Genomic DNA, 21,630 nt, shown 5'->3' with positions numbered 1-21,630 from the left:
AAATGAAAGCTTTGAATCACAGTAATGAAGGGTGTACTGATATTTGTTGCATTGAGTTCCTGCTGGATGGCCTGTATATTTATACAGTAAATCTAAACTGCTACCTTTAGTGTTACACAACTCAATACCCCACTGTTCAACTTAGAAGTAATACAATTACTGTAAGGTGATACCATTTGGAGTCATTTGACGTTAAGTGATAATGTACAGAAGGGTGCTGACTTCTGTTGTATACTTTACATCTCAGGATCGGCTCTTGTTTACTGACAAAGACGGCTTTTGTCTTCTCTTGTCACTCTTTATACAATGACCTAAAACTACTATGAACAAGATATCAAGGAATACATACAGTGTGTTTTTTATATGATTTATTTTTAGCTGTAGATATAACAGAATTCATCAAATATAAAGTTAGACTTTGAATTTACCAGTTTTTACAGTGTGTGTGTGCAAAATATTTTAGTTGTGATTGAGTTTGAATGTTAAAAAATGCCTGTAACCAACTGTAGAAAACAGTTATACAGTTACAGTTATACATCAGTGTTATGTTCCCAGAGCGCTTTCATTGCCCTCAAGTGGCAGAGGAATCAGCTAATATCACTTTAAGGTTCACTCAGTCAGGTGAGAATGTAACAGTTTAACCTGGATTTTGAACTAACCAAAGGCCCAGTGTGCCCTCTGGAGGTTTGTTCCTGCTCTCAAGCACGTCTGTTGTTTATTTTCATAAATATAGATCCTAGAAAATATAGACCTGCCTTCTGCCTGTATCTTCGGTCTGTCTCTGCGAGATCCCTGATGATGTGATCTTCTGATGTGTTGGCTGGATGTTGAAATTCCCCTTTGCCTTTTGCAGAAGCAGAGAGCGGAGTTTACAATGTGGTGAGGAAGAGATGGATGGAGGAGCTTGGAGCTGAGACAGTTTATGTAAAACGCAAACACAGACATTCTTTATACTTTTCTCTGTAAATTTCCACAGCGAGTGTCATCTCCAGCAGCAACAGGCCTCTTTTAGCCACCAGTTTTTATCTGATTCAGTTAGCGCAGTCCTGTTATCTCACATTGTGAGAAATTACAAAGTGGCTCGAAACTCTAAACGGGCTCAATCACATCGCAACATGGAGAGAAGCCATTTAATTTTAATATCGTTTTCTGATTCACTGATTATTTACTCACAGTTGTGATATCACTTTCGTTTCTGCCCTACAGTCAGTCACCTAATTTTGGAGTCATATTTTTATAATCTTTGCCTGAAGATACAGAGAAGTTAACTGTGCCAGACGCCAAACTATTTTTATCTCTGAACGTCCCCGTTTCAAGAACGTTCGTTGTGCACATTGTTTCTGTTTTGGAACCGTTTCTGGATCGTGCGATGGTTAATAGCGGTGGATGTTTGACATTCGTTGAACTGGAAAGCAACAAACATGATGAGCGACTGGGTTTATTTCATGTGCACAAACCTATTTAAATCGAAGGTACAGCGATTTTATGTCTGTAGTAATGGTCTGTGATATTTTAATGGTTCCTTTGGTTTTCTCAAGGTCAGATGGCTGAGTTGCCTTGTTATGCTCTCCTGACTGCATTGTTTAGACAGACTTTGGCTGTTTATGAGGACGCACACATGGATACATGAGGGGGAAAAGGCCTGAAGGATGCCTGGAGCTTCTCAAAGTTGTAGTAAGACAGATTCTCCTTAACTAGCATGAAATACTACTTTCAGGTATTAATGGGGTTGTCTGAATTTGGAAAGTGTTTCTGAAGCATTTTGTGGATTCATTTGTTAGTTGATCTACAAAAAATAACTGACAGATGTTCAACCTGTCAAGAAAAAGTTCCATTTTCAGGATCCAGCTTCTTTTTTGGAGGCTACATAATCAGTGGTTTTATACAAACTGAATTAATACACAAATAATAGGAATATTTAGAATCACAGTCAGTTGCAACTTTTCTGAAAAGAATATCACCTTAAAGCAGCTATAGTTGTTAAATGTGTCATAGTACAAGAGCATTTTCACCCAAATCTGCAGCTCCTCTTGACTCCACAAAGTGAGTTTCATCCGTCCAGCTTCACTCTCTCGCATAATGCTGGTCACATGACACATCGAAAAAGCTGTAAAACCAGAGCTAATTGACAAATGGTCACAAGCACGACTCCAAATGGATGATAGCATTGTTTCTCAACTCAAGGATGAGTGAATAAGCAAGTGTTTGCTAAAAAAAAAAAGTTCCCATAACAACTTAAAAGCTAAAGATGTGCCAAAGCTCTGTGCTCAACTTGTCTCCGCTGCCCCCAAGTGCTCAAAAATATCTTTAAGTTTAAAGGACAAACCGAACAGAGAGGTGATGTTTTTATGCTTCTTTTTGAATTCCTGTGTTGTTTTTGTTTGTTTTTTTTATCCTCCAGACTTTTAACAATGCAACATTCTACATGATATTATATTTAGCTCCTTTAGTCTGATTTTGGACTTGTACCAAAAAGCCAGTTCCCAGCCATGCAAAGACTGCTCAGTAATACTGGACATTAGGGACCGCTTATGTAATCCATAATCCAACATTGAACTTATTGAGCTAATATGATGTGACTAATCACAGCTCAACATTTGGGGAATTTTTATCGCCAGACGCTGCGCACGCATGATTATTCATTCATATACTGTTTTGTCAGATGATAGAACAGAATCGCTGCAGGGAAAGCGAGAAGAAACACACAGAGCCGGCTGCAGGCAACCTCTAACACTTTCTGAATTCCTGGTTTGTTTGCCTCTGTATCTGGGTAACACACTGTCCCTTCAAATGACGGGAACTTGGCCCTGCTGGGTCTGCGGTATAAATATCCAGCTGCTCTCTCACCCTCTATTTCTCTGCTCTCTCTCTCTCTCTCCTTTTGTGTTTTTCATTGTGTATATATCTCTGTCACCAGCCCCTCTGTGCGTATAGTCTCATTCAGAAAAGGGAGGGACAGCTGGTGTGTACGGGTGAGAAAAGAAGTGTCCCGCAGTCACATAAGGACCTAATGCATAATAATCTATGCTGAACATGTAACTTTCTCTCCTGGGGGAGGTTGAGCAGCTCTGCAGGTTGCCCCCTGACCCTCTTATAGCTGATTTGTGAAACCAAGTATCCCCTCCAGCTTAACGAATGTCCCATTTAATACAGCTCTCTCCTCCCCACCCCTCCTCTGCCCGCAGGGAGGTCGCCCAGATTGACCAGTTCCTTCAGGAGACGGCGGCACGTGAGGCCAATGCTAAGGTGCGCCTGCAGCAGTTTATCGAGGAGCTGCTGGACCGAGCCGACCGCGCCGAAAAACAGCTGCAGATCATCAGCAGCTGTGGCACCACACCGAACGGCAGCCTGGGACGCTGCAGCCTGCAGGCCTCGAAGGGGAACGGACGGCAGGTTGGTGTCTTTGAATGCACCGTTGTGTTAGAACGCACTGTTACAAGCACAATGCACTGCTGTGGTTTTCTTATGTATTTTGATGATGATATTTCAAACAGGCTTTCAGGACAAGAAATCATAAGACAGATAAAAATTGATTAAATATACACATTTTATCCTGATCAGAATGAACTGCATGAATACATAAAGCAATATAAACATGTTAATATGTGATCACATGATCTGACTTTGTAATCACATTGACTCAATGTTACTTTTTTATTACTGTTTTTCTTTTAAAACATTTAGAATTCTGCCTTTACTACCCAAAGCTCCACTTAAAGACTGCATAAAACTCCACTTCCCGCTTTGTGACAGTCCTTAACAGAGCAGCTTTTTGCTGTTGAATAGTGCATAAGCATTGATTATATTGAGTAATGTCCCTGTAATGCACCGCAGGTCGAAGCCCTAATAGACTTTGAGATGCCTGCGATAACAAGTCTACTCTGCTGTGTGACGCCAAAGGGCAGAAACCGCCCATTTTTCATACATCAGCAGATGAAGTTCAATAAGCTGTAATTGGATAAATAGGACGGAAATGTGATGGGATGCAGAAGGAGTTTGTTTAATTTAGGCTGGGATTTTAAGCTTGTGGTTTGTAGTTGAACAGGAGATACTGAGAGTGTGTTCAGGTGTGTTGTGGACGTGCGGTTGAGCTATTTTAGGTCATTTGGCTAAGTTGTTTTCTCCTGCTGAAGGAGTCAGACAGTCGTTACCGTCATGTCGACTGCATCAGCAAGACTTATAAAATTTTCAATGCAACAGCAACTTGAAGGTGCATATGATATGAAATGCTTTAATCACTGAACATAGGATTAAGTTGTCCAAAGCATTTAGCATTTCATATTTGATTACAACTGATTACACTACATGACCCCAAAGTATGCGGACACACAGTCATGACACTTTTACATATGATGTTAATCACCTGACTTCTAAGTCATTCATATCCTTCACTCTCATGAGGAAGCTTTCCACACACATTTGTAGCCTGGCTGCAGGGATTTATTACCGTTTTAACGAGAAGAACATTTTCAAGATTGTGCACGGTTAAAGTCAAGGCCTGTATATTTAAAACATTTAAGAATTACGCCTAAATTGCTGAGGAGTATAAAAAGTGCAGAATGAGACACATTTATCAGGCGGCTCACACAGCTTATTAATTTGGTGGTAGAAATAATAGAAAGTTAAAGTATGTGGGTGCATAAGAAACCTAAAGCGTTTAGGAAATTAGTCGCCGATAGATGAGGTGCTTTGAAGAAAAGATAAGAAGAAGTTATGGCCACAACAGCAAATACACACAGATGCATGGAAAGTGATCACAAACAAAATTAAAGTTTGTGCCACAATGAAAGAGCGTGACATCCCATCACATGTCCACACCTGACTCAAATGCACAAATGCAATAAAGCTTCTTGATACTGAAGTGACTAAAGATGTTTTTTTTCAACTATTCCAAACACGTAACAGATGCTGTGTAGTTCTATAAGATCTTCTCCTAACCATCCTCAAGTGATGATGGAACTCTCTCAGATTTTGCAGCATTTTTGCTTCAAAAGTAATTAGATAAACGGCTTTTATCCTTAAGGAATTTAAGTAAAACTGAGGGACTTTCATCTTGCACTTGATTCCAAAATAACACAGTCTAGTCTTTCTACTACAAACTGGGAAAACCATGTCTTTATGCACCTTTTTTCAACTAAATATTGTGCTAAAGGAGGAAAAGGCCTTCCCAAACTGTTGCCACAAGAAAAATATATTGTTATATGTGTTAGTAAGATTTATTCTAATTATAAGTAAGGGACAGATTTGTTGCACTGATGACAGTGCAACAACATTAAGACAGTGGACTAGCTGTCATTTTCAGCCCTTGTCAAAGTCCCTCAAATCCTTATTTTTGCCCATTTTCCTGTTTCACACATCACATCAAATTCAATAACTTACTTGTCACTTGCTGCCTAATATATCCCACCCTGTGTTGTAACAAGGTAATCAACATTATTCACTTCCCCTGTTGGTGGTTTTAATGTTGTGGCTGATGGGTACATCTTTGCCTATTTAATGTCTGCATTATTTTGTCTTGTAATTAAGTGGTACTCGCTCACAAAAGGATTACAAGAGTCGTACTTGTGTTTACAAGGTGAAACAGGAGACTTGATCCGTGTCTGTTTAGCATTCAGCATCAAAGCTGTGGGAACAGTGAAGTTCTGCCGCAGAGTGCATCCTGACCAGAAAGGGCTCTTGCATAAAAAGCTGCCACTTGCTCCGGAAACTGGAAATTTCAGCTCTTTGTCTCCAGGCTTAATAGTTGAACTGTGTCAATTTCCCCCCTTTAGTTTGCCTTATTACACAATGATAAAATATATATATATATATATTTAAAAAATAATAGCAGGCAGTGTCTGATCTTAAAATGTCACTTATTCAAATTATTATCCAACACTTGTAGAAAAAGAGGTGACCTGTTTCACATCGCACAAATGTGTGTGCTGCCATGGAAACCAGTTCTTGCTCTCGCTCAAGGTTTCAACATGATTTTTAATCAGATGTGATGCTGTGCAGATCTGCCGGAGAGAAATTCACTGTTTCAATTTTGCATATTATTTGAGCGATACCGAGGAAAAAAAAGCTCTTGACCTCAGATCGCCATCACTGAGTGCACACACATTGTTAGCATCCCCAGCTTACTGACTCTATACAGTCACACAGAACATTAAATTATGTAAGTGATACCGCTTTGGTTATGTTACGAAGGAGTAAAAGTACACTGAAATAGCCTTTAATTCTCCTGCACACAAGAATCACATCCCTGATTTTTAAAATGATTCTCTTTCCGTAGCTCTATTAAAAGGCCATTTGACCTGGGATTGACCTGAGATTCTGCCTAAATTTAGACGTTCTCTCTTTGGATTTAAGCAGCGCTCAGTCTCATGTCTGCATGCTTGTGCACTGTGAATAATCAACATGACAAGTACAAGTGTGGAGTCGCACACTTGTTGGCACCTTGTTACACTGTCAAGGGAAGCCCAGAGATGTCACCCAACCAACCACGCACCTTCACAGCCATCGCTCTATACCGCATCAGCAAGGTCGCCCTTATCTCCTAGGAGACAGGTTTCAGAGCCACTGATGTATTTTAGGACCGACAGCGAGAGCAGGGATGGATGACTGTGTTTCCTGCTCACTCTGTAGCTCCCTCTAAGCTGAATGTGTTTCTTCACAGGCAAAACAGCTTTAATTAACCGAATGTGGTGTTTTGCAAATTTAGATATGTAACAGAGAGAGGACAAGAGGTAGAAATAGAGAAATACTTGAGTTTAGACCGAACTTAAGTGACCAGATTGGAGTTTTACCTTCAGATAAATGTCTTTTATTCCATCTATTTCTTGGAAACGTGTCCCCGCTCTGCCTTCACTGCAGTCTGTCCAGGAAACCGAGCCATGGATGGTGTTTGCCTGTTTCCTCCGTGGTCCATTTTCACTGGCAGTAAGCCAGAAACAAGCTGTGTGAGTAAAGCAGAGAAAAAGAGAAGCAGAGCGGGAGTGACAGTGTCTGTGTTTGTGCACATTTTCGCTCTGTGGCACGTCGCCGGTCTGGTACACAGAGTTCCACCTGGCGCCGCTTCACACACACACACACACACGCACACACACACACACACGCACACACACACACACACGCACACACACATACAAATATACGCACAAACTCTGCACACAGCACACTTCAATGCACAGGCAGCTCTGAGTGATGTGTGAAAGAGTGACTAGGAGGATTTTGTTCTCAGTCAAATAGAGAGAGAGCGAGAGTGCGATTGCACACCTACAACAAATGCGTTTAAAAATTCTCACCTGCTTCTCTCGGAGCCACAACCAAATATTTTCGCCTGCAGGAAAGGAAATGCTGAGTTTCTTTGCAGTTTATGGATGGAAATATTGGTTGATCAGTCAGATTTATCCAAAATCATCTGGCAAAATAAAACAAGACATCTTGATTACTAAAAGGCGACACTGATGCAGGATATTCATGATTCTGGTGATTTTTCTCCTCAATGTTTTCGTCTAGCATCATTAATAGATGTATTTTCTGTATAAATTTTCACTTATACAAAATAAATCTTAAAATCCATAATAAGTCTGTCATTTTTGTTCCACAGAAGATGATGCATTCTGTATTTCATGATTCTTCCTACCATCACTTTTATGTCAAATTGTCAACTTTAGATACAAGATTTTAACACAACCTAGAATAGAATAGAATAGAATAGAATAGAATAGAATAGAATAGAATAGAATAGAATAGAACTTTATTGATCCCTTTGGTGCAAACCTCAGGGAAATTGTTGAAATTGAAATTGTTCAACCTAATACAAGAGTCCTATTAAATGTGTTGTGCATAGTAATGGTCACCTGAGCTTCGTCTGGAACCACCAGTAGGTCAAAATCTTTCTGTTTCCTTGACAAGGTCTTAAAAACCAGTTACTGGACTTACTTGAAATTTGCTGCATTAATTTCGTAAACCTCAGAGAAGGTATTTGTAGGTATTTGCTCAGTTTTCCCCAAGTGTCAAAATAGGGCCAAAACAATGTAACTGTAATATAGAAAATAAATGTTCCTATTGTGTTCATGCTCCCTGAGTACTTTTTGACATTTTACTATATTTTTGTCTGGTGTCGTCAGCAGTGTGCACAAACTTTTTCCTCTTGTCTAATTGTCTCTGACTGATTATCATTTGCTCAGATGCTCTATTTAGTTGTACAGTATAAATCAGGAGACTGAAATTAGATGAAACCACATCAGTAAACCATGTACAGTTGTCCTTAATGAAAAGACCAATTGTCTGTATTGTGTTCTGTTTGACAGAAATCAGAGCTGTCAGAGCCTCTTTGAAATACATCTGGAAAACTTTCCCCTGATAAACTCACAATAGGCTGCTGTTTCATTTGATGTGATTTTATTCACTTTCCGGTGGGAATTTGTTAAACAGCCTTCTGTAACAATTGTAACAATTGTAGCAGTGCTAAGTTACTGTGACAATTGTGATAATGATGTATACGGTACGTTGCGCTTGAGTTTATTGTCTTTATCATATTTTGTGCAGTAAATTAGTATTTTCTTCATCATAAAACTAACATAACCATCAAAGGTAGCTATTTGATTGCAATTTGGGGATACATTTCTATTGCAGAATGGGTCTGAGGCTCAGCTCAGGAGATGTAGTAAACATGAGCTCATATTACCATTTCTTTCCTGTCTGTTCTGACTTTCTGTTTTCTTGGTATCTCTCTGCAGAGAAACTCGAGCATCTCTGGGAGCACAAGGGGAATGTACCAGGTGTCAGAGAGACGCTCCTCCCCCAGCACAGGGTAGGTCAGCAGCACACCCAGTCCACATGTGTACACTTGACACAGAGTCAGACCTTTTACCCTGAATCTGAAATGTAGTCCACCTAGACTGTCCCACACAGAGGTTTGTGATAATTTTCTACCAAAACAATCTGAAGGCGTCCTTTCGTTTTTTAAAACTTGTAGAGGCCATTTTTCAGTGTTTCGTGCTGTTTTTAAGAAATTGACAGTACTGTGTTTACGTCTTATTTCTGACATTGACATGCACATGAGATATTCATGTTTCATGTAATGTTGAATACTGTGATATATGATGCAACAGATTCCATTTTGAGTCAGAGAGACTCACTCACTGACATGCAGGTTGGACGTCTCGCTACATGAGGTGTGACTGAAGTATTTCTGGGTCTCTGCTGGAGATTTGCAACACATGGCCCTGCCATAATACTCTGACTAACACAACTGTCATCCCCAGTTGGTATGAGAATGTTTCCCACTGTGACGTCACAGTGAACCTGTCAGGCCTTCCCCTGAATCACTGATGGCACGACACGCACAGAGCTGCCCAACAACAACCTTTTGAATCTTCTGTCTCTGCTTGTTAATGATTCTTAATCAAAGATCAAGTTATTTTTGTCACTGGTTTGTAGTAAAACTTATCTTCTCAAAAATACAATTTTAGTTGGAGTGCTTTATAGATACTGAGCTCACCACGTATTTGCGTATCTGTCGCTAGCGTACATGCGTCAACTTTGCAGCAAGATTTCAGGCAGATGGAAGTTTTTTGCATTTTAAATGTTTTTAATGATAGGTATGTATGTATACTGTACATATATACGGTTGTCCTCAAAAGTATTCACACCCTCCCATTAAAGAAGGAAAAAAGCAGCTGTCACTGAAGTAAGTTGAAATTGTCCAAAGTAATAATGAATAAAAATGTACTTAAATTTACTTTTCATTTCTTTTCTTCTTTTTTGGAAACTCTCGTTTTGGCAGTGTGATTTGGATTGTTAGACTGTTCCTCTGCCGCCAAACTTATGCAGACTGGGAGTTCTCTTGTCAGCCACTATTTTGGTTTATCCACAGGCAGCCATGGTGCATCTATAAATGTCATCATCCCCCCAACACCTTTTGCACTCAGCCAGGCCCAGATCATCACACTCCCACCTCCGTGCCTCAGCGTCGTGACTGTGCGTTCACTGTGGTATTCCCGGCCAGGTTCACACCAAACATACTGGATCCCATCTGAGTCGAACTTATCTTGGGCTCATCTCTCGAGATAACATGCTTCTGTCAGGCTTCTTCTCATGTTTTTGAGCAAAGTTTCATTTTGCAGTTTTGTGCTGGACAGCCAGCAATGGTTCTTTTGCCATTGAGATTGACATTGTGCGTTGTCCTTTACTCCGTCTGAGCTGTGAGACGTAGATTTTGCAGGCAGTGCACTATCCATTTTATCCATGCGTCATTTTAGGACCACTGTGGCTCTGATTACTGGTACTATGGCTCGTTCTGCCCCTCCTGATTACTGCTGCAACTGCGTTTTAACTGTTGTAACCGTTCTGGTGCTCTAAAGTCATTTTATAACCACACTTATGCAATTGAACTAATTGGAAATCACAGATATTTTTAGTTTAGTTTCAATGATTGCAGGTTTTCTAACTTGTGTGTCAGTGAGGCCTGTATTTTTTAATGTAGTCTAGAGTTTTTTTAAAAGGGAAAACTACTTGTAAACTTTCAAGTGCTGCAATTACTGTAAGGTTCTACAATTTTGAATCATTTGACATTTAACTAATATTGCACAGAGGTGTACTCACACGAGACACTTTCAGGACATAAAACCTTACATTCAGAGTCTTATCGGAGTTTTTTCGTATTGATTTATGGATTAATAAACAACACATTCTGTAAGATGAGACAGGAGGGAGTGTGTTATTTCCACTGATTATTTACTCTCCGATGCTGCTTTGCATTCTGGATGAACACTCTGAAATCATTAATTAGCAATTGCTAATCATGAGCTCTCATGATTAAGATCGGTTTATATCATCTCATCTTGCACATTATGTGTACCTATTGATTTAATGTTGACAAAACATTAAGCCTATCGTGTTTATGTGCTTTACAAGAGCTCATTAAACAGCAGGGAATCCCAGATGTGTCTCAGTTTAAACCGTTTGAACCATAAACAGTTCTTGTTTTAGAGAATTTAAAGTCATATCTGTGGCATAACATGTATTTTACCTTCTGTGCATCCTCAATTATAAGTGCTACCTGCAGTAGCAGCGGTGATTCTCTTTTATTTTTCACCTAATGTGCTACATGCAGATGCTTTGACTCTGCTCATTATACGGCGAAAAAGACGAGGGAGCGCTGAGAAGGAAGAAACAGAGAAACAGAAAAATGGCCTAGTTTTCAGAGGCTGATATTTGTAACTGCTCATTACTTGTGTTGGAAGGGAAGTTATTTTAAGTGGCGAATCGGTTTGTATGTACGAAAGCCGCCCTCCTTCTACTATAAATCCTCAGAAATGCAACGGTTCCTTGTCAGTCGCACAGTATGCTACTATTTGTGGTGCAGTTTGAGCCGATGCTTTGACTTCTGACAAATTAGATACCAACACTGTTGTTGTCCTCAGCAGACCTTGAAGGATGTTTCTCTGTGTAGAAACGACCAAAGTCTTTATTGAGACAATCAGAATATAATCAGAAAAACATGCCAACAAGGAATTTATAGCAAGTCTAACAGTGTCCCTGTGATGTGTATTTGTCAGAGACTTGTATGTGCAGGATGGCTAGATTAAATTATTGCATTTAAATTCAGTCATATGATGGTTTATGTGTCAAGTGGAAGTGTCTTTGCAAAACTGGATGGATAGATGGATAGATGGATGGATGGATAGATAGATAGATAGATAGATAGATAGATAGATAGATAGATAGATAGATACAGACAGTCAGACAGGCGCTCTCACATGTTACATGTTAAAATCGTGCTGGTAGAAGAGATCAGGCTCAAAACTGTGCTGGTAGTTACAGTTAAAAAAAGAGTATTAAGTATTCTATGTACTCAAATTGCTGAAATGTTGCAGGTTGAGGTTATTCAAAAGTTTAAGAGAAATACTTCTTGGCTCGGCACTGTGACTACTTGGAGTCGTCACTGGTTGCCTGGCATCTTTATGGTGACTGTGTTTGGCCAAGAAACTGCTCATAACCTCTGTTTAAACCACAACCTGTCACTTTCCACTGGTTTTCATGCATAAATTAGTGAACATTACAGGAGTTGGTAGGTGGATTTTGTTACCTTTGGACTGGCGTAGTATTATGAAAGCAGTATTGATGTTCTCTTGGTGCTTTTTGTTGTTGTTATTCAGACTGCAGTGTAAATAGGTATTAAATGTGGAGTGCTAGACTATCTTATAAAATAATCATCATAATAATAATAATTGTTTTTAATACAAATTATTTCTTATTTGCTGCAGAGCATCAGGGAGGATCAAGTCGGTCTCACAGGGTTCTGGAGGTTACGACAGCGACAGCGTTGAGATGCATCCCATGGAGGAGTGTCCCGAGGCCCAGTACTATCACATGCAGTGCCGGCTGGGCGAGGGGGGTTACGACCGCTCCCCTGGATGTGGCTCAAGAAACTGGGGTCTTCGGAAACAAGCGATCCAGAACTGGCAGCGTCGGCCTTACAGGAACAGCACTGAAGGTGAGGAGGGGGACGTATCGGACGTGGGCTCCCGAACTACTGAGTCTGAAGTGGAGATGTGGGAACAAGAGAGAAGAGCTGTGGCCGAAGTCCAGCAGTCCGCTGCGCCTTATCCTCACCACAGCAGGGCGGCGTACCGCCCAAACACAGGTAACAGCTCTATGGGAAGTTGTTCGGAGCAGTACAACTGGTTATTCTTAGCCTTCTACAATCCTGTATCTCACACACTTGTTCTAATCTAATATTCAGCCAGTAAATCAGACACATGGGAGCCAGGATTCACAGGATAAAGGCCTTAAAAATGACTCCCATAAGAGAAGGGACGCATTTGGATCTAGGTCAGGTTGAGTCACAGACGCTGTAACGTTGCAGGAGCTGTGGCACTGACCAAAACTCAGGCTTCAAACGGAGGAGAGGTCCCGGTTCTGCTGCAGACTTTCAAACACAGACATTTCTAAGTTATTTATATAAAGCAACAATACCGCCTAAAAAACACTATTTAAAAACACAAAATATTCAAATAAAAAGCACTTAAATGGTTATAGTGCAATAATAAGTTGCCTTGAATTCAATAAAGGAAACAAAAACTTTAGTAAAGCTAAAATACACTTAAAATCGTCTGGAAGTTTGTTCCATTTGCTGCATATTGACTCAAAGCAGCTTCCCTGTGTTTGGTTCTGACAGAAACAAACAAATAGAACTGATCAGTTTACAGCTTAGGATTGATAAATATTGCTAATCGGCATGCAGGCTAATATGATCCGCAGTGATTAGAGTTGTGATTTAGCCAGCTGAAGTCTTTTCTTTAAGGAGGTGTTTACACTTTGTTTACCAGTGTTTCTGTTATAGACGATAAAAAAAAAAAAAAAGTCATACATTGCTGCAAGTGCTGTTCTCTTCTCGTTCCGTGTGTCTGTGAACCGTCCAATGTTTGTCTGTTATATTGTCTCAGCTCCTTCTCTCATGTTCGTCTTTGCGCTGAGCCAACTTAGACACTCTGCACAATTCAGATCCGCCACAGATTGTGCATTTCTCTGTTAACTTCTCGCCATGCCAAGATCCTTAAACTCACTGCTGCAGCCTTCCATTTTTTTTCCACCTTCTGTTGAGTTTTCTAAATACCAGGTGGACCCAGGCAGTCTGGAAAAGAAGTGGAAGTGGGCCAGAGCTCTATGACAAATTCATATGAACTGCTATGACAGCCCCATTAACTGAAAAGATTTTTCTTACGTAAAATTCAACATGTTACTGGCATTCCTCTGCTCTGACGTAGTTCTCCTTATTGGGAGATTCTCTGCCAGGTCTGATCGGATGGTATGTATCTACAAGCACACCATTTTTATTTTTTTTGTCTCTCTCTCTCTCTCTCTCTCTCTCTCTCTTTTTTCTCAGCATGTAACACACAGCTTGGCTTTTTTAGTTCATTTGGCAATCTTGAGCGTAGGTGGCATGTGTGTGAGAGAAAAAGAGTGAGAGAGAGAGAGAAAGAGGAAGAGAGAGTGAGAGTGTAAGCAATGGTTCATAGCCCTGATGGTTTCGAGCAGACGCCTTCCAAGGCCAAAGATGACATGAGTCATCCAGGAGCAATCTTGCCGGGAGGAACAAGCCAGGCTTGGATTGGACACGTGGTATTGGCCAATAGATAGCAATGGACAGAGTGAAAAGAAGAGAAGAAAAAAAACAATTATGTAATCGCAATTAGTGTCTTGCTGAAGGTTGGCGCCACCATGTGACAGAATGCCTGTTTAACACTGTTTACGTGTACATTCTTTGGAAATTTGCTTTAGAAAAGGAAAGCTTGGTGTTCACATGATTGTGTATAAAATGTGATTTTACAGCTTATATAATGATCATTAAAGGCAGCACAGTTAGGAAGTACTAAACAAAAACCAAGCACAAAATGATAATAAATCAGAAAAACATCTGCAAAAAAAACAAATATGCATGCACAGTAAGTATACACAAATGATGAATGCACATGTGTATCGTATGCATTCAGTTGCCAGTTTATCTGCACTAACCTCCGTGCTAAATAGTTTAAGACTCTTTCTTTTCCTTCCCCACAGGTCGATCTGAAGGGGTCTACAGCAAGCCGTGCCGCCACGAAAAGAGCCCGTCCAAATCCAACGAGGTGATCAGTCCGGAGATCCTGAAGATGCGCGCGGCTCTCTTCTGTATCTTCACCTACCTGGACACTAAAACCCTGCTGAGAGCTGCTGAAGTTTGCCGCAACTGGAAGTTTGTAGCCCGCCACCCAGCGGTGTGGACCAGAGTGCTGCTAGAGAATGCTCGCATTTCTTCCAAGGTTGAACATGTAGATGTTCTGTACAGGTTGTCGCCATGATGTTGTTCAGCTACTGTATTTGATATGTTTTCTTATCTCCTTAGTTCCTGAGCACATTGTCTCAGTGGTGCACTCAGACGCACTCTCTCATCCTGCAAAACCTCAAACCAAGACAGCGGGGCAAGAAGGAAACCAAGGAGGACTACCTTAAAAGCACACGGTGAGACACACATGCAGTAAAAACAGAGACAGATACAGGCAGCGAGTTGCAGCTGCACAGTTTTTCTTATTGCCTAGTCACTCTGAGGTAGTTATTACGGCACTGTGTATTGTTTTGGCTTCATTAAACACACTGCTTTGCAAAGCGAGCGACACACCAAAACGACAGTGATTGATGAGAGGAAACCAATGGGAAGAACGTAAGTGATGAATACTGACATTTTTATGCTGTCTGATTATGCTCAGCATGTAAAATATCAGCCTTCATTTCCTGGAAGAAGACAAGCAGAGGTTTCGATTTGAGTGGGAAAAGTGAAGTTGTTTGTGCGAAGGAGACAGATTATATAACAGAAGGTGCTCTTCGGCTGTGCAGACACCACGGAGACGCGCCGCTTCTTGCATATAGTGCTGCAAACATTACAGGAACATTTTGATAATGTACTCGTGATGGCAGAAGTGCTGCCGCAGCTGAAGTGCTGAAGGACGGAAGAATCACTCGTCTGTTTACCTTTCTTGACGTTTTTATTGAAGTGGCTGTCTGGAAGAGGGTCTGGAGGCATTGTTAAAGGCCACAGGAAGTAACCTGCTGATACTGAAGATTTCTCACTGCCCCAACCTGCTGACTGATCGCTCCCTTTGGCTGGCCAGCTGCTACTGCCGAGCCCTTCAGGCCGTAACCTACAGGTAGACAACCACACTTTTGTTTTTGTTGTCCCTCTTTGCTGTTGATTTTCTTTGGTAAGCACTTTGTGACTTTGTGCTGTAGAGATAGACTTTACTGACTTACTCAGATCCTCTGACCAGTCTGTCCCACAAAAAAAATGCTCAACAATCAATGTGCTCTCAGTTTTATGCCCCACCTGTGTACATAATATTGCAGGTAATATGGACATAATTGTGCACATTTATTTTGTTGCAGGAGTGCCACAGATCCAGTTGGACAGGAGGTGATCTGGGCCCTTGGAGCAGGTTGCAGAGACATAATTTCCCTGCAGGTGGCGCCACTACATCCATGGTAATAAGTGCAGAAATATATAGTATCTCATCAAAACTACCTGTAACTTACATCTGTTTTTATAAGCATAACAAAATGAGTGAATGTGCAATTTAAAAATAACGTGCAATAATCATCAATGAGCAATAACCAGTGATGTGCAATATTCAAATTTGTGCAATAGCTTCTGTGTTCACTGTACTCTGCACTTATATATATGGTGATGGGTTTGAATTTTATTGTATTTTTGCTGTGTTTCGTTATTTTTATTGTTCATTTTATCATTTGTATGTTTTGTATTGCCGTTACCATAAGCGCATCTGAATTTCGTTGTGTATGCCGTGTATACAATGACAATAAAGGGGTCTAATCTAATCTAATCTAATCTAATTAATTTGAACGTTTGTTTCTTTCAGCCAACAACCTGCTCGCTTCAGCAACCGATGTCTGCAGACCATTGGGAGATGCTGGCCGCACCTCCGCGCTCTTGGTGTCGGAGGGGCTGGATGTGGGATTCAGGGACTGGCCTCACTGGGTAAAACGCTGCTCGTAGAATAATAATTCCACTTGTACTTGAGTTCACTCCAGTACTTTTAGCTACAGTGTGAAAATACATTATTCATGAGTGTAATTCCACTACTGCCACACTAAATCGTGAACTTTAGTTACGGACAGCCTCAACTTCGTTAATGTTTTTCTTATATATAATATTTGAATCCAAATCCATATTCTAAGGTGTCTCCTTTTCTTGCTCCTTTTCTGGCTAAATTTCAGTTAAAAAAAATAAAAAAAATCTGCTCATATGTTATTTATAGAAGCATGCATTTCAACTCTACTATGCAAACATTATTTTAACATTTTCCTTTATCCTCCTTTCCTGTGCAGCGAGGAACTGCATGCGTCTGCAGGTGTTGGAGTTGGACCATGTGAGTGAAATCAACCAGGAGGTGGCAGCAGAGGTTTGCAGAGAGGGTCTGAAGGGCCTCGAGATGCTGGTGCTCACCTCCACACCGGTCACTCCAAAAGCCCTGCTCCACTTCAACAGTGAGTGTGAAACCTGCTCCGTACAATACAGCGGAGCCACTGATCCCGCATCACATGCTTCACATACTGTACAAGGGAAACCTCAGTCCTTTTTCTTTTTCATAAATGTACGTACAAGTTTGATACGAGAACATCCAGTTCAGCTGTATATTCCTCCCAATCATGTAGGTGTTTGCCGCAACCTCAAGTCCATCGTGGTTCAGATTGGTATAGAAGACTACTTTGAGGACCCCAACAGCCCCGAAGCTAGAAAATTGTTTGATGAGATGGTTAACAAGCTGCAGGTAACAGCACCTTTGTACACGTTTTAGTTTGACTGACATGTAGGTGTTTTAGCTGGTGAAACATACAGTACAATTCATTCTTAGATCCCCAGTGAGATGAGTTTAAAAGGCTTGCTATATTTAAAAAAAAAAACAAAAACGAAATTGCACCATTTATTAGTGTCAGAAAGTGTAAAAATGGAAAGAATCCGTTAAGTCCTTGAACCCCATCTTTGATGTGCCGTTTCCAGTTATCCAATTCTAAGCTTTAGTTATAGTGCCTCATTTAATAGTTTTCGCTAAATAAAGAAATTCCTCCAACTGGATTCTGTAAAAGACACAAAAAGTTCTGGACTCAGTGCAACTGCTACAGCCCCAACTGTAAAAATGTGACTGCTAGAGGTTCAGAGAGGTAACTCACAAAATCAAACTGCAAATAAGCTTTCTCATGTGCAAGAAACTTCCTGAAACTCATAACCTTTATTCTTATGCCCCAGTCAGGATAAAGTTTCAGTGTTTAGATGAGATTATTTCCCCATCTGTTTTGTAGATGCATAAATATTATTTTGTGTGCACAGTTGAATGAAAGAAAGATGCTTTTTTTTGGCTGCAATGAAGTCACACTTTGGTTACTGTTTTGTTTATTACACTGCCATTCACAGTAGTGTTGACTCTTTGAAGGTAATTACTAACAGTGAGGTTAACTTTGTTAACAAAGGTCTGTAAAGCCCTCTCAGGAATTTTTTTTTCTGTTTTTAGTCATCTTGTCCTTGGTATTCTTGGAGTTTTGCACCGCTGTTTACACATAACTAACAGTAAAGCCAATAGTTGCTTAGTGGATACGATGCTTCTATTTTTGTCACAATTACATACCATTTAAACCATGACTCAGTCCTTGAAGTCCCAGTGGTGGTTGTTTGTGGACGTACTGTTGCTAACTCACACAAGCAGAGGCTTACTGCGAGAGGCTCTGTTCATTCTTAAAAACTAACCACAAACAGAGATTTAAAAGCTTTATGCCTCCATGGTGGTTTCAGTTGTGGCTGAAGGCAATATTATTTCAGGCTGTCCGTTCCACCCTCATAAATATGTGAAGTCACTGTGACCTCACAAAACATGTTTTTGGCCTTAACTCAAGAATTCACAATCCAGCTATGACAAAATGTCATAAAAATGTCTGTTTGGATGAAAGGATGAGGTGATGATATTTCATATCCAAAAGGTCAAAGGTCAAGTCTGCACAGGCAGCGATGTAATCTGTAACTTGACTGGCTGGCAGTTGTTTTAGTTTGAAACTATTTCTGTAGAGGTGAAGCTCAGGGAGCAACACTGTCATCCTTAAGCTGCTGCATCTCCGGACATTACGTATCGTACACACGTAATACCAATGGAAGATGATAAAAAAAAATATGATAAGGAAGTTGGAAATAGAATATTCTGTATCAGGCATTAGGCTGCTGTGCATAATATCATGCACAGAGAAAATGAAGATGTTGATTTCCCTCTCTTCCCTTTTCTTTCAGGCTCTGAAAAAGAGACCTGGCTTCTCCAAAATCCTCCATGTGAAAGCAGACAGTCTCTGCTAACGTCTTTTATGCAGATTCGTCAAGTCTTGGAGAGGTGCCATCATGGCTCCAGTCAATCAAAAAGACCCAGCTGTTTTGAGCCTACTTCCTGGGGTTGAATGCGTCTGCAGCACCAACAGAAACAACAGAAGATCACTATGATGAACCAGGACAGAGGCTGAGTTTGCATATTCCAGAAGTACAAAAATGAAACAGAAAAATTCCTTTTGAAATCAATATGTCCTTAATTTTTGGTTAGACCATTGGACCTACGATGGCACTGTGTATCAGACGAAGGGCCTGTTTTAAACTTTACAAACTCAAAGAAACAACTATCAGATTCCTCTTTCTCAGTCGTCTTTTGCTTTCACCATAAAAGTGGATTGAGTTGTCGCACAGAGCCAGATCCATTTCTTGAAATGCCTGGAGTCAGGTGGCAGCGCTGTATTTTAACTGTCTGCATCTATGTTTGATGTAGACCTAAGAGGACCTTCACACAGCACCAACAGCTCACGGGCAGGAACACATTAAAAAAAGCAAACATACTTTCCTCAGAAGTGCATAAAATGGTGGCAGGTTTCTCAAGAGATCTTCACTTCTCTTATTCAAGGGTAAACAGGAGCTTTATGTTTGTGTTTGCGCAGATGAGTGAATGCATAAATAGACTGATGGAGAATTGAATGGGTTTCATTCAGCCTGTCCTGCACTACTGCACGCTGAAACCGGACTATGGACAACTGTGAACACTTACTGCTTCCACTCATAACAGAAATGTGCTGCACCAGCTCTAGGCATTGCGGAGAGAGCAAAGGACAGGACAGCCTCCCTGCAACACACAGACCCTGACAGTCTTCTAGAAGACACTGCATGGCAGCAATGCATTTTGCCTCTTCTACCATCCTCTGCTTCCTCATACGAACAAAAAAACCATGTCACCAATCTTGGATTCAGCATTTTTGATCATTGTAGTATCTCTGGGCCTGTTTGTCTTGAGAGAACAGGATGCAGTATCTGATATTACTGGTGCCATTCGTGACGGTGTCTGTCCTCATTCCAGTGAGCGTTTTCTCCGATGTGCCATTATTGAATGAAGAGGGACCACGTAAGGCAGATGTTTAGTTGCTTCAATCGAAAGCAACTAACATTGTAGGAGTTGGATTTGGGTGTAAGCAGCTCTTAAGGTGTTGTGTTTCATATCGTACAAAGTCCCCGGGTGTATACAGGTGTTGTCGTGTTTGTATGTCATCTGAATTTCATACTTTACCATACTAAACTGTGCCATTCCTATTTATAGGGCTTGTCCTGGCCGAGCCCTTGTACAATCCTAATTTATAATCATCAGCTGACATCCTCTGCCTCCCTCTGCTGGTGTTTCCATGCACTTACATAGCTGACACCCAGCTAGTATGACACTTCTACCCTTTCACAGGGTGGAACAAGTATCACCTTCGCTGTTTGGCAGAGCTCAGAACCAAGGGATCAGGTCTTCAGTGTCACCTTCAAATTAGGCAAATTGATTTGGCTACAGTTTAGTGTACGCTGCAGAAATTCTCAAGAAGTATGAGTAGCAATACCTGCGGCGGTGACTCTGACTGTACACGCATCTGTACGGAGTTGCACTGATTTTTTACATCCAGATCAGTTCATACAATACTAATCAGTCTGTGAAATCGGTAGCATAGTATGTTCCGTGGCTCTGGAGGAGCTTTGGTATGAAAATAATTCTTGTGATTTGGTGGTAATCTCAGCTTGTAACTGAAATCCTGGGATATAAATTGTGGGTGTGGAGTGTTATAAATGTGGGTGTTTACCAGGCATGAAGGGCAGCACAAAAAACTGTATTATGCAGGAGCAGGATCCAGCGTTTTTTGTTTGAAACTTTATGCATACTATGGACCAAAAGTCAAGATTTCTCTCATTCCGCTGCACTGATTTTTAACTCGAGTCCCCCAAACTCTATCTAAGTGCAATATTGAATTGCTGGAGCGGCTCTTCAAGCAGAGCTATTACAAGATGTTCACAATCATGCACAAAGTTTTATGACAAAAAAATAAATCACGCATCAGGCAGAACATCACTTTACACGCTACACATTTCCAGCAGGCTGCTTACCTTTTGCAACCCAACAACTGGCCTTGTCTCCACCATCATCAGTGCGAGGCATTTAGAAGTGCCAAGCAGGCGTCTGTCCTGTAGGTTCTATAACATTTAGATGAAAAAAACAACTCACTAATAAATTGAGGCTGCTGGCTGCTGGCTTCGGTCTCCACTTCATCATCAAAACTATTTACGAGGACTTGTGTAACTGCATATTGTAGTGATGATGTTCCAGGTCAATATGTGAGAACAGTCGTGGACGTCCATATCTTCATGTTCTTCCGATATTGCATATTATTATCCTACACTGGTACCAATTGTCCGCTCGGTTTTTATTTAAAGGAAACAGGTTTGTGGGAAAGGTGTAAAACTTTGCTGTCACAATAGAGAAAACACAAAGCACTTGTCGATTTTGAGTTTTAGACAATCCTGCCTTCGTTATCAGCTACTCTGTATATAATGTTTGTAAAAAAAAAAAATTATATATAACAAAATCAAGAAAAAAAATGACCAACATTTGATGTTATATAATACTAAGGTCATACTTATGAGTGGAAAAGGTGAAGTTTACAGGTCTTCATTCTGTAAGCATTTTCTCTCCAAAGCTGAATGAAAGATAAACATAGAGAATTATATTATGTATAACAGTAGTGTTGAAATTGCAGTTGTGTATTAGA

At 40.6% G+C, this 21,630-nt stretch overlaps 1 protein-coding gene across 1 annotated transcript in view; it reads left to right on the top strand.

The window, feature by feature from the left end:
* fbxo41 (F-box protein 41) overlaps positions 1–19,185 on the top strand; it is a 35,333-nt gene extending 16,148 nt beyond the window's left edge. The window contains exons 3-13 of the mRNA XM_008287004.1: positions 3,186–3,393; positions 8,727–8,800; positions 12,258–12,637; positions 14,554–14,792; positions 14,876–14,991; positions 15,522–15,674; positions 15,910–16,005; positions 16,401–16,519; positions 16,870–17,028; positions 17,197–17,312; positions 18,815–19,185. Of these exons, the coding sequence (XP_008285226.1) occupies positions 3,186–3,393; positions 8,727–8,800; positions 12,258–12,637; positions 14,554–14,792; positions 14,876–14,991; positions 15,522–15,674; positions 15,910–16,005; positions 16,401–16,519; positions 16,870–17,028; positions 17,197–17,312; positions 18,815–18,877 (1,723 nt within the window). The 3' untranslated portion in view covers positions 18,878–19,185. The remainder of the gene's footprint in view (positions 1–3,185; positions 3,394–8,726; positions 8,801–12,257; positions 12,638–14,553; positions 14,793–14,875; positions 14,992–15,521; positions 15,675–15,909; positions 16,006–16,400; positions 16,520–16,869; positions 17,029–17,196; positions 17,313–18,814) is intronic.
* Positions 19,186–21,630: the final 2,445 nt, after the last annotated feature.

Source organism: Stegastes partitus, unplaced genomic scaffold, assembly GCF_000690725.1.
Source record: "Stegastes partitus isolate 25-593 unplaced genomic scaffold, Stegastes_partitus-1.0.2 Scaffold11, whole genome shotgun sequence".
NCBI classification, from domain to species: Eukaryota; Metazoa; Chordata; class Actinopteri; family Pomacentridae; genus Stegastes; species Stegastes partitus.
This window is presented reverse-complemented; position numbering and strand designations above follow the sequence as displayed.